The following is a 14067-nucleotide window of genomic DNA, read 5'->3' as shown; positions in this document are numbered from 1 at the left end:
TATCTGCGTTTTGTATTGTAGTAGAGATCGCTGATAATGTACAGTAAACCGTCTAAGACTGAGTGAATTAACTCCAGCACGCACCTAACGATTAATTCTTGGCACGCGTGTGTGTTTTGTACATGAAATAGGAACTTTATTTATGACAACAATGACATGATTTTACGTTCGTAAAATCGGGAATTCGTAAAATCGGGGTTCATAAATGAGGGGTTCTACTGTACTATATTTTTTACATAATTTAATAGTCAAACTTTTAGGGCTTCACCCCCCACCCCCCACCCCTGACCATTTTCAATATATTTTTGAGCAACTCCCGACTACACCACTTTACTCCCGTTGGGACATCTGCAGTGACAGATCGGGGAGTTATACCAGCTCAACCCACGATGATTGGGGCTGAGGTAGAACATTAAGATTACGGCACCTCTAGATGGCAGGAAATGGCATTCTCAGACTTAAATTTGAATATGATTTTCATTTTCTTTCTCTCTCTCATTTTTTTTTTATTCAGAAAAAATGGGGATGGCTTCCCTCTTGAATCTGTCACTTTTTGGTTTTTTTTATTTCATTTCTTTAAACATTGGCGCCAAGGATATGCCAATCAGGGAACTTACACTATCCTAGGTGGCATATCCATTAAACAACAGGGACTGAATGGACCTGTACACCGGGGTAACCCCCTACTCTTCTCGAAGGAATTACTGGGTTCTTTAAAGTGCACACGGGACAAATGTGTACACTGGGACTACGGTTTAAAGTCCTTATCCGAGAAGACTTGTTCCACCACTGGAATTATTATGGTTTGTTTATTGTTATAGTTTATTGTTATTTTTACTTATGGTTGCTCTGCTGAAAAGGGCCGTTTGTTATGAATATTTTCGGGGTTTTTGATGATGTCATCGTCAATACGAGGTGTGTGTAAAACCGAGGGTTCGTATAACTGGGGTACATAAAAACGAGGTTCTACTGTACTTATAGTTGGTTTTCTCAGGTTGTCGTTTCCTTGAGACCCTCATCACTTTGCATTTCGGAATGTTGAATTTCATTCCCCACTTTTAAGACCAAGCAACAAGGCTGTGTAGGTTGTGTTGGAAGGCAGCTTCACCATCTCTTAAATTAATGGGCTTGTAAAGTATTATGTTGTCAGCAAAGAGCCTAATGGTTGATTCAACACCTTGGACTATGTCGTTGATAAAGAGATGTTGGCCCAGGACAGTAGCTTGTGGAACACCACTGAGTACTGGTTTACATGGGGATGATTTCCCATTGACAACTACTCTTCGATCTCAAAGGCCAACCATATCTTAGTTTAAGTAGTAGGAGTATATTTAGCCACTTATTATTTTTATATTCATATTTTTAAACTTATTTTTCCATTGTGATGCACATAGAGGTCATGACAATATGCGCCTATTAGTCCACCATTATTAAGAAGAACAGCAGTGAAGTTTTGTGGTCTGCCTGCCCAAAAATCCCTGGTAGGTGTCAATGAAATGCCAGTGTCACAGAAATGCTAAAGAAGTTGAAGCCCACTCTGGAAATAAGAAGACAACAAAAGTGTTTCTCTATTTTACAAGATACATCATTGCTTGGTTACAATTGATCCTGCAAGATACATCAACAGGTGTGTTACACACAAACCCAATACAAGACAAAGACACCACAATCTTCAATATATCGTTCCACACTCTTCTGTAAACAATGTTTCTCTTATTTTGCAAGAACTTTAAATGAGTGGAATCACTTAACCTAAATCCCTAGCTGAAGCTCCGTTGTTGGACATCTTGTAGGCTAGGCTCTATCACCTCAATAACTAGATCCATATTAATATTTCCATTATTTTTATTATTAACCTATCATTATTATTGTTATTTATACTTAAAATTGTAAGCGGGCCTGATCTGTTTTCCCTCTCACGACTGGACAGCGGTTGGAGGCATCATGCATTTCCTCAAAAGCATTTTTTGAGGGAAAAAGAAAAATAACTTTGTTGTCGTAATAAGACTTAATTGTAGGGTAAACAAGTTTTTACATTCCTTTTCCCCCAGTTTCATATATATTTACAAATCTGTATCTCATTAACCGTTTCCAAGTTTTTTTTCTCAAAACCCTTATATCAAAAATATTTTTGCCTCTTCAGCTTGTTTACATTTATACAATAATTTCATATCATATAACAATAATTTTGAATATTAAAAGTTCCATAAAGATCCTAATTGAAACCCTGTACTCTATATTTGACCCATACTGTACTGCAATATGTCAGTAGTATCTCACCATAGCGGGTGTCTTTATAGTCACCCACTATCACTTAAAATACACAATCCTTAAAAATGCAAAGAGAAGAGAAACAACCTGAGTCAACAACCAAGAGTTTGTATTTACTCTAGTAGTTGTAAATCTTAATATTTTGTACTCTGTTCTATTCTCTTTCAAGTACTTCATAGTGAAAACATTCCTGCTTCACATTATTTTGCCTAATTGCTGCTGTTTTTCCCAATCCCTCTTTCTATTTTGAAGGCATTTCCCTCATTGAAATCATAATTTGTAAGCCTCATTCTTCGTTTCTATACAGTATACCTACTGTATCATCAGATGTTTCAAACCTCATTGCTTGTCGTCAACAGAGTAATCCTATCAATACTATAGGTGAAATCATCAATTTCTTTGTAAGCCCTATTTGTTCGGTCAAAATAATTAGCATCATGTGGCTTGGCAACATTTACTTTATTAACAGTGGGTGAAAGCTCATAAGCATTGGTGTGTGTTGATTTGGAGATGTCATTTTCTTTTATGACAGTATCTTCAGAAGATTGCTTAAAATTGATGTCAAAATTTTGTGCTGATCTTCCCATTTTGCTAATGTATTGTGCATTTCCTTGTTGGTCATATTCAAAGTATACATTTTCCTCTGTTGACGGTGATTTCATTGTGGAATTTTGTTTGGTTTTGAAGCTCATTTTTACAAAATATAAAATAAAAATAATCAGAAATAGTATTATTAAAGCTACTAATGGTATGAATATTAATTGTGTTGCATTGTCTTCTTTTGCTGCTGCTGTTGTTGCAGAGATTTCAGTGCCTTCTAGGCTTGTTTGGCCTTCTGAACTTATTTGTATCATGGTGCGTTGCGATTTTTCTGCATCAATGTATTTGGTAAGTGAAGTTGATGGTGAGGATACCTTTGTGCTTTGTGGTAGTATTGTAATGGTAATGGTAATGGTGGGATATTTGTAGTGCGCCTTCCACAATAAAATCATCTCAAGGTGCCGAAGAAAAAGTAGGACCATAAATTATAAAAAAATAAAATTATATTATATCTTAAATTAATTAGCCTATATTAATCAGAATATTTTTTTTTATATTTGTTTTAAGTTAAATAAATAAAAATGAATAAATAAAGAAAGAAAATAAATAAATTAATAAGTAAACAAATATAAAATTAGATAAAAAAAAAGTATCCTGTGGATTGACTTCTTTAGGGTTGAATGTGTAATTCAGTGCATAGACATCAGATGTACAATCTTCCATGCTGTGAATCCTACTGCCATTTACAAGCCATTATACTTGGAACTCTGGAATATTTTGATAGGAACATGAAGCAACTGATGTGCTACCATTAATATGGATGATTGTACATTCTGGCTGGTAGATTTGTAGCTTATAGCTTTTATTGTCGTAAAATCTTCATCATTTCCTGGCACTAACCACAATTGTAGGTTTCTGCAAGATATGGTCAGATTGTGATGTCATCAGGTATCAATGAACAAACTGTAGTCTGCACCTTCACCAGGTAAAGCAAAAAATGTTCTTGTAGTGCCAATTGAATCAGTAAACATTTTTCCAGAACTGATGTAACCATTGTGACCCCACCACCTAACAATCTGTTGGTCATTCACCTGGTCAACCATACATACATGGCAGAGATACGTTTTGTCCAGGTACAGCGTCAATGATTGTAAAGTTGCAACATCTAGTCCCGAGCGCATAGAGACCATGTATTATGCGCTATATAAGTCTCCAACCATTACCATTTAACCATTACCATGATCAATCCTCTCACTATGCAGGTAGGCACGTACAGTATGAATAACAAGAATGTCATCCACAACCAGATATTGTAGCTCATAATTATAGTCTTGCTGACCAAATACTTTGTCATACACCTTTGAAAGAGATGCACTGTCTTCCTTCTTTCTAGACTTTATTATTTTATGTCTTACTTATTTTATGACTTGCAGATGATAATTCCAAATTTAATGGAGTGCATTGCGTATTTTTCTATCTCTTGCATGTCCTGTTGGAGTAAAATTAAATATAAACTTTTGTTACATAAGGATTTTAACTGTCAATTGATCAACAACAAAGTAATTTTCTTACCAATTACACACAGCGAGTTGCTTATCTACACAGATCAAATAACTTGAAGATGGTTTATAGACTTTACTATGAAAATCCTTAAACTATCAGTCAATTTAATGATAAACCATGTAACGAACTTTAAACTTTCAAATTATAATCAATATTTTGAATTATTTATTTCATACATTCTAAGTATTTTTACCACGATCTTTTATTTCTTTAGTTGTGTGTCTACTGCCTCACAAGAGGCACAGACTGTGACTAAAATCATACAAATTGTAGTAATAATGAATAATGTATACAGTAATATAAATATTATAAATTATGTACATACTTTATTGTATTGACTGTTGTGAATTCACATACTCTACTCTCTGACAGTTAATAAGAATATTACACTGCTTACTTTCTTGTTGGATCTTTGATGGAAGCTAAAGTCCATGAAAAATACTTTTAATTTGTGCAATTTGCCTTATTATGTTTCAATGGATATCAGTTTGTAAGGTTCAATGATAATCATATGCCAAATAGTTGACTTGATATACACAATGCAAAGTGATCTATGTGGTTGAGGGACTTTTTTTTATCCAGTTTAAAATAGTTTTGAAAGTTTTGATCAAACCAGGAAGAACTTACTGAAGCATGGCGTGTAAGATGGGTGAGAGGAGCAATTCGTCCTTGATAACGAAAGAAAGTTCTTCTCATTTAAGGTGTTCAATTACATGCATTTATTATTAATATAATTCCACCACCATAGAAGACAATCTGTGGAGCTTTCTTTTCCTAGAGAGCTTGATTTTATTTATTTTTCTCCTACCTAGCGCCACTATATATATCATGATAAAAATATTTTTTCTCTAGAATTAAATAAATATAAGCATACCAGTCTAGTTATTGAACTGATTACATCACCACATGGCATTCTTTAAACAACAACATGATGGGATCTCGAACAAGTGCCAATTGCTACACTTAATCACTTTTATTTCAAGCACATTTTTTTTTTCATTCAACAAATAATTTTTTTCCCACCACCCAGATATTATTTTTACATTTTTTCTGCCCTGGTCTTAAGATTTTCTTTTAAAAAAAAGCTATAACAAAAGGTCATGCCTTAGGTCAACTGGTTTAACTATTTTTTTTTACAAACTTGTTGACATTAACTAATTTGCCAGAGGTGGTGATTTGTTATAAGCATACAGAACAATCAACTTTCATTTCATTGGCAAAAAAAAAATGCATTCTCAGTATAAAATCTATATTCAAAGTTCCTTTCAGAATTAAATATTTACAATTTCAAATTTCAGTTAATTAATTGTATCTCATTTATTTCATCATCAGAGACATTTAAAATAAAATACAAATGCTTAACACTTACAACTACACAACAACAATATTATATAAAAATGTTTCTACTAACATAAGGACCTATCAATATTTAATAAGAGATTTGTTCAGATATAACTGCATAGACTTGTTTGCATAGTAGTTTGTGTTATTTACATTTTTGCTCTTACAGTACCCTTCACTGATCTTTTGACAGATTGTTCACAGTTGATTTAAAAAGAATTATAGATTTAATGAGCTGTGACTGTCAGAGATTATGATTTAAAGTTTTTTTGAAGAAATGTTCTTTTTTGAATTAAATCGATGAGATGCAATCGGATGGGATAGAACCGGGCATGGAGGCATCAGTGCACACAGTGGCTACCACCAGCCACCAAGTTCAGCAAATGGTTTCTACCACACAAAAAGTGTGATGTGGTAGTTCATTCTTGCCTTCGTAACTCAGGCCGTCACTTCCAGGTAGCCACCATTGTCCTGATCATAGGTGATATAATTGACATCATTCACAATTGAGTCCCTCTGGTATGTTGCATCTGCAACCTCACCAACTTTATGGTAGAGGGCACTGTTGTCTTCTGTTTGTTGAAATGTTTGCATTGCTGTATTTCTTTCCTGATACAGTTGGTTTTGAACATTTTGTAAATTGATAGAAGGAGAAATAACAGTTCTAGACTGTTGTTGAACATTGTTTCCATATGAAAAGCCAGTTCCACCAGATAGTTGATTGCTAACATCCATTGTTTGCAGCAACATTGTAGACTGTTTATTTGTATTGTTCTCTCTTTTCTTGTAGCATCAGTAAAACTCGTTAATAAATAAAACAAAGATCATAGTAGAAGTACATGCAGTTGCTATGGTAAACTGCACCATGGTTATGAATCCTTGTTTCTGGTTTGAATCAGAATCGGGTATGTCTGTAGTAGTGTCTTCTTTCAGAATATTCAGTGTAGAATGTGGTTGTACTTGTATGGTTGTTGAAGTTAGTGCTGTCATCGATGCTTCAGTTTTTGGTAGTAATGTTGGGATATGTGTCTCCTTTATAGAACATTTAGATTTTCTCATAGTCACAGTGTTTATGACATTACACACAAGATCCTGTGGATTGACCTTTCTTGATGTGTATGCGTAATTCAATGTACATATATCAGATGTGCAATTTCTTATGCCTTCAACACTGACATCTTTAACAAACCATGTTGCTTGGAACTGTTGAATATTTTGATAGGAGCATGAAGCAACTGATGTGCTACCATTAATTTGGATGATTGTACATTCAGGCTGGTAGATTTGCAGTTCATAAGTTTGTAATTCCTGGACAACATCATCATCAGTGTTTGACACTAACCTGCATTCATATGTTGTTGTAAGATATGACCAGATCATGATGTCATCAGGTATCATAATGAACAGACTGTAGTCATCACTTGCACCAGGTAAAGCATAAAATTTCTTCAAAGTACCAAATGCATCACTATTGAACATTTTTCCAGAACTGATGTAATCATTGTGACCATACCACCTAACAGTCTGTTGGTCATTCACCTGGTCAACCGTACATGGCAGAGATACATTCTGTCCAGGTACAGCTTCAATGACGAATCCTACCACACAAGTAGGCACATACAGTATGTAAACCATACTCTATAGATGGATGTTATACCTCATATTTACAGTTTCTGCTGAGTAATCAAATCATGAATGTAAGAAGATGTATTGTCATTTCTTCTATTTTGTCTGTCTTTTCTTGCACCTATATCCTTTTAAATTTCATCTATGGTTTGCTTATAAACCGGATGGTAAACCTGTTTGAGTAAAATAAAATAAAAATCATGGAAATTCAACTTTCTTATTACCATTGTTATAAATATTTAGATTGGGTGAGATTTTATGGTCACTTGTGCGCATTCAGCCACAAGTTAAAAAATAACATTGTGAATTTTATAATATTTGTTTTGATTATAATGTGTTTTACATTATGATGATATAATAGCAAAACATATACCAGTAGTAACTGTATTAATATTATGGTCCCATGTCTCTTAAAAAGAGATTACAGTTGGGGCACCCTCATTTTAACTTTTGTCACATAAGTTATTGATCAAGAAATGAATTTCCTCACCAATTACACACACTGAGTTGCTTATCTACACAGATCAAATAACTTACAAATGAAAAAGAATAATTTCTTGGGGTTGATTTGTAGACTTTACTGTGAAAGTCCTTAGATTAAGCCAATTTAATGATAAGGCCCTATAAAAATATTATAAAAGTGATGAGGGAGACTTTCTTCTTTTTTTTTTTTTAAGCCTACAAGCCATATATCATTTTTTCGAGTTGTTTGCTGGTGCATCGATATTCAAAGTAAAACATTATTGAGATAATAAAAAAAATGTCTACTTACTATTTAATAAGAAAAATAAAAAAAAAATATTTTTGTTTTAAGATAGAAGACATGCACACAAGGGTGATAAAATAATTTTTTTTTTGTGGGACCTAACCATGTAATGAGCTTAAAACTTAAAAATTGTATTAAGCAATATTTTTAATTACTTTGTATATTTTAAGTAAACCTAGTCTTTGAGTGAAAATTAGTGAAATTACTTTTTTTTCTTAAACAATTCTAGTGAAATTGTTGTTTGCCTCCCTCTTTGTCAACCTTTACAAAAGGTTTTTTTTAAATTTTTGTACACAGGCCTGTAGAATTTAGAACTAGCTTTAAGATTAGTGAGCTCAATACTGATGTAATAATTTTGTACTCAGAATCTTAAAAAGGGGTATCATTAAAATTGTTCATACTACATAGGCATTTGTTTTTATTTGGAAAAGAGCATTATTTCCATTTATACTTTTCTAGATTATAGAAAATAATCATGAAAATTACGAAGAGACGCTTACTATATAATTTCCAAACAAAATTTAATGGCAAGAAAGATAGATGTTTCGGGTCCATCATGGAACCATTCTCAAGATCAAGTAAATTGAAAAAAACTACAAACAAAAATACCAAGCAGTGACAGGAAGTAAGTAATTAATTTACATATCAATAGGGCCTAATGTGTGGAGCCATTGTATTTTTGTTTTTAGTTTTTTCAATTTACTTGATCTTGAGAATGGTTCCATGATGGACCCAAAACGTCGATCTTTCTTGTCATTAAATTTTGTTTTGAAATCATGAAAATATTGACTATATTTTTCTGTTGTGTTACCCAAAAATATCGATAGAATTTCCTTCCATAAAAAACAGGAAACGTGCTTTGCTCAATTACATTTTGCTTATAATGCATTCTTCCAAATCACGTCAGAGTTACTTTGGTACATTGAAATCGGTTTTGCTTGTTACGTAGGATTACATAGCAACATAGTACTCTTAGTACATTGAAATTTATGTATATGTACTTACGTTTCATTTTCTGTTGAGTTGGATTTGATTTGCTTGTCGTTGCACCTCTTGACTGTTTGGTACTGTACTTAATATGAATGTTACACTATTTACTTCCTTGTTAAGTCAATTAACCAATGGAGCTATTATAAAAAATCGATGAAAAATTCTTTATATGCATAAGCTGAGAATTTGTGTATATTGTAGCTGTACAATAGATGTCAGCTTTTGTAGCTTTCAAATTGCAGTATTGTTGATAGTGAAAGCATGTGCAAAATTGAAATTACTGTCGTCCGACAAATGACTAGGTTGTCGGATCAAAAATAAAGAAAAAATAATAATTTTCCTATCCAAAATAATGCAATTTTAATTGCCAATCCCTAACATTGTGATCTAAAAGCAAATTTGGGTCCAAATTAAGCCATAGAAACTCTCCCCATGAACCCTAACATTGTTATTTTACGATATTTTAATTGACATAATTAGGAACTCATAATATGTCCTTAATAGTAAAACGCCATTATAATTCTTCCAGATTTGTGCAGGTGTTTGGGCTGTAAATCGTAAAAAATATTTTGTTGTTCAAATTAGTATATAATGGTACATGTTGCAGGTACACAATTAATATGCCTACTGTGTTTTATAACATGAACAATATTTTCATTGCAAATTAATTCACTTAAATGATAGGCACAAACAGCTAATGTATGTCTACAAAAATAAAGTTTATGTACAGTATTGCATTATTTACAATAATTTCATATCATAAAATAACAGTTTTGAATACTGAAATTACCATAAAGATTCTAATTGAAACTGTACTCTGTCTTACCTTGCTGTAGTACAGTATCTAACAATGTTTATCTGTAGTTACCCCCAACCAATTAAAATACCCAATTAACAACATTAATTAATAACTAAACTATTAAAACAAACAATATTTTCAGTACAAATGTATTCACTTAAATGATAAGCATAGTCTCATAGACAACTATACTATGGCTTCAACTGTAGAGTATTTCGTTATATAGCAGGAGTTCCAAGTCTCTCGCCACTCACGGGAGTATCTCAGAAATTAGTGTCGATGGTATCACTATGGGCAGCAAAATTAAATTAAAAGGAAGCTCATTAACCATGTCAGTGGCAGATTCAAAGGGGTGGGTGGGGAGCCTAAATTGTTCAAAATTATTTTTTTTTAATGGTGAAAAAAATAAAATTATATTCAAATTTAAGTCTGATGGTGCTATTTGCAGCCATCTAGAGGTGCTAAAATAATATATTTAGGTAGGTAGATTCTCCATCTATAAAAGTTCCCCCTCTATTTCGAATTCCTACATCTGCCACTGCAGATCTCCCGGAATTCACTTCTTCAAACTTGAGACCCCTGATATAGTATACAGTAATTTCATATTATAAAATTAACAGTTTTGAATACTAAAAAGTACCATGATGTCAGAGACTGGAACCATCGTAACTTGTATGGGGTCTATTTTATTTCGGGTAGGGATATTTATTTACTGTTTATGTCGTGTCCGTCTGGACATTCAGTGGAGCAATTGTTTATTTAGCGTCCTTGTGATACGACTAGCGCGTCCTTTTCGAATAAGCCAAGCAAGTTAAGAACCTGCCACGAGAGAGACAAGACGTGTCTAAGGCAGAGAAGAAAGCAGAGTATTGTGACATATTGGCTGATTGTGCAGAAGTATTTGTAACTATGATTTTGAAGTTTTGTGGTACGTTATTTTCATTACATTATTCTCATGTATTTAGTAATATATTTCATCGTAACCTACACTATGGCATATCATGGCTATAAGTATGTGAAACGACAGTGTTTTAGTCGAGCTATTTGTTCTGTATAATGCGGGATAGCTGTGATTTGAGTTACAGTACAGTATATAATTTAGAGTATTTTCTAGCTAAATTACGATCTTATTTTATGTGTCAACCATTAGATGATATTTAATTCGATTCTTTAACGTCTGTATGATAAGATTTGTGTACATGTGCTCGCCACTGCAAGCGACCGTGACAGCTTATGATTGTTAGTTAGCTAATTAATTACTCATGTTTTGTAGAGGGCGTCCTATGTAAACAAACAAGATGGCTGCACCCATGTCATGGTTGGGTAGCGCTGTAGATTGACCCTTTACGATGTTTTAATTGATTGTACGATCTTTTATTTACTTGCTATTTAATATTATGAACATTTATTTTACTTATGATTATCGATTTTATGATGTATTTTGATAGCGATTTTATGATCACCTTTGGAGCTGTAATATTTGAGTTTTAGCTTATACAGATGTTCGAATGACTTTGTTATGATAGTTTTATTGCTTATTTAACCGTGAATATTATTTGAATGTCATTATCTACGAATTTATTCAATTGATTGCTATGCTATGCTTTATGATAGTACGAATGATTGTGCTATGATTACATGACATTGTATTAGTAATGGTTAAATATTCGTTAAATTACTAGATTATTTTGGTGAGAACCGCCGATTGTTTCTTGTCCGAGATTTCTTGTTTGTAGCCTCTGAACGAGTGCGTTGCAGGTGCAGTCATGATTTAATAATATATTTTGTTTAGATTGTTTAAGTGATTCTGATTATTTTATTAGAGTAATAAGGATACTCTTTACATAACAATTGATGAACTATGAAGTATGATGTACTAGAGTTATTGCGATTACATTTATGCTTGTAATACTGTTCGCTCAACCCAGAGAAAATGTTTTCTAAAGATAATGTTTAACCATGAAAAATATAAAAAGATTATTAATTAAAATGATATATTAGTAATGACACGAGAGATAGTAACGAGTACTGTATTGATGTCTTAATATGATCATTATTATTATTATACTTATATGTAGAGGCATACCATTGAGTATGAGTTTGAAAATTTATTACTAATTGTTTGAGTTAATTAGAGATATTATGTTATGTGCTATGACATGAGTTTGACACTATTCTCTGTTTCTTTGCGTTACAGGGGTTTTTCCTTTTGTTCAGTTCTCTTTATACTATTTATATTGCTCCATGGTTTGTTCATTTCGTTGTGTTCCAAATAAATGTTCTAAACAACGTATGCAGTCTATGGTCTACTCCTTGACGTATTTGTTCAACTCACGACAATAAAGATAATTGAAACTGTACTGTATTCTGTATTTGACCCATGTACAGAGTTCTCAAATGTTTTGTACTGACCCCTTCCTAATTAAATATCCAATTCTTTATTGGCAATATTACAAGTGCAATTCATATCAACATTGTTGGTTTTATAACTAGTCATTAAAATAAGGGTACATATTTTATTTGGTTTGTTTTTATTCTCCAAACCTGTCTAAAGCATGGTGTTAAGGTTTTTTTTTCTCACATTAAAAAAAAATGAAAAATCAAAGACTATGGATTTTCTGGCTCAATGACTGCTGTTTTTCCTCAATCCCTTGGATTTTGCCAGCATTAATTCCCTGTTCCTACATTGAACTCATCATCAAGTGGTTGGTAAGCCTCATTCTCTTTTTCTATATACCCGAAATCATCAGATATTTCATCCTTGTTATGTGTCTGAGACGTAGTATGTTCATCTTTTTTCTTATTCATATTTATACCATCGACGAAATCATCAATTTCTTTATAATCCTTGTTTGTTTGGTCAACATCGGGCTTGGCAACACTAACTTTATTAACAGTTGGTGTTAGTTCATAAGCGTTGGTGTCAGCTGATTGGTAGATGAAATTTTCTGTCATGACACTATCTTCAGAAGATTGCTTAAAATTGATGTCATCACTTTGTGGTGGTACTTCCATCATATTAATTTTTTTTGTTTGTTCTTTTTGTTCATTCTCAGTATATTCATTTTCATTTGTCGGTGGGGATTTCATTGCAGAATTTTGTTTATTTTTGAAGCTCCTTCTTACAAAATACAAGATAGTAATAACCAGAAATAATATTGCTGCTAATGATATTATGACTATTAATTGTGTTGCATTGTCTTCTTTTGCTGCTGCTGTTATTGTTGAAGATATTATAGTGCCTTCTGGACTTGATTGGACCATGGTGCCTTGTGAATTTTCAACATCAGTGTATTTGGTAGGGGAAATTGATTGTGAGAATACTTCAGTTTTTGGTGGTAATGTTGGGATATGTGTCTCCTTTATAGAACATTTAGATGTTCTCATAGACACAGTGTTTATGACATTACACACAAGATCCTGTGGATTGACCTCTCTTGATGTGTATGCGTAATTCAATGTACATATATCAGATGTGCAATTTCTTATGCCTTCAACACTGACGTCTTTAACAAACCATGTTGCTTGGAACTGTTGAATATTTTGATAGGAGCATGAAGCAACTGATGTGGTACCACTAATTTGGATGATTGTACATTCAGGCTGGTAGATTAGCAGTTCATAAGTTTGTAATTCCTGGACAACATCATCATCAGTTTTTGACACTAACCTGCATTCATATGTTGTTGTAAGATATGACCAGATCATGATGTCATCAGGTATCATAATGAACAGACTGTAGTCATCACTTGCACCAGGTAAAGCATAAAATTTCTTTGTAGTACCAAATGAATCATTATTGAACATTTTTCCAGAACTGATGTAATCACTGTGACCATACCACCTAACAGTCTGTTCATCATTCACCTGGTCAACCATACATGGCAGAGATACATTCTGTCCAGGTACAGCTTCAATGACCAATCCTACCACACAAGTAGGCAAATACAGTATGTAAACCATACTCCATAGATGAATGTTATACCTCATATTTCCAGTTTTTGCTGAGTAATCAAATCATGAATGTAAGAAGATGTATTGTCTTCTACTATTATTCTGTAATGTCTGTCTTTTCTTACATCTTGCAGATAAATATATCCTTTATTTTAATCTATGATTCACCTTTTAAACTGCATGGTACACCTGTTGTGAGTAAAATAAAATAAAAACC

General features: G+C 32.9%; 1 protein-coding gene across 1 annotated transcript; it reads right to left on the bottom strand.

Annotated features, from left to right (window-relative positions):
• Positions 1–4771: 4771 nt before the first annotated feature.
• Positions 4772–9273, bottom strand: LOC117108349. Its single transcript, XM_033254045.1, has 2 exons — positions 9113–9273; positions 4772–7514 (listed from the first exon to the last, which is right to left on the bottom strand). The coding sequence occupies exon 2, from the start codon at positions 7348–7350 to the stop codon at positions 6508–6510; it is 843 nt and encodes a 280-aa protein (XP_033109936.1). The 5' UTR covers positions 7351–7514; positions 9113–9273; the 3' UTR covers positions 4772–6507.
• Positions 9274–14067: the final 4794 nt, after the last annotated feature.

This window comes from Anneissia japonica, unplaced genomic scaffold (genome assembly GCF_011630105.1).
Source record: "Anneissia japonica isolate Jap-2015-1 unplaced genomic scaffold, ASM1163010v1 scaffold483_len1788099_cov177, whole genome shotgun sequence".
Classification (NCBI taxonomy): Eukaryota; Metazoa; Echinodermata; class Crinoidea; order Comatulida; family Comatulidae; genus Anneissia; species Anneissia japonica.
This window is presented reverse-complemented; position numbering and strand designations above follow the sequence as displayed.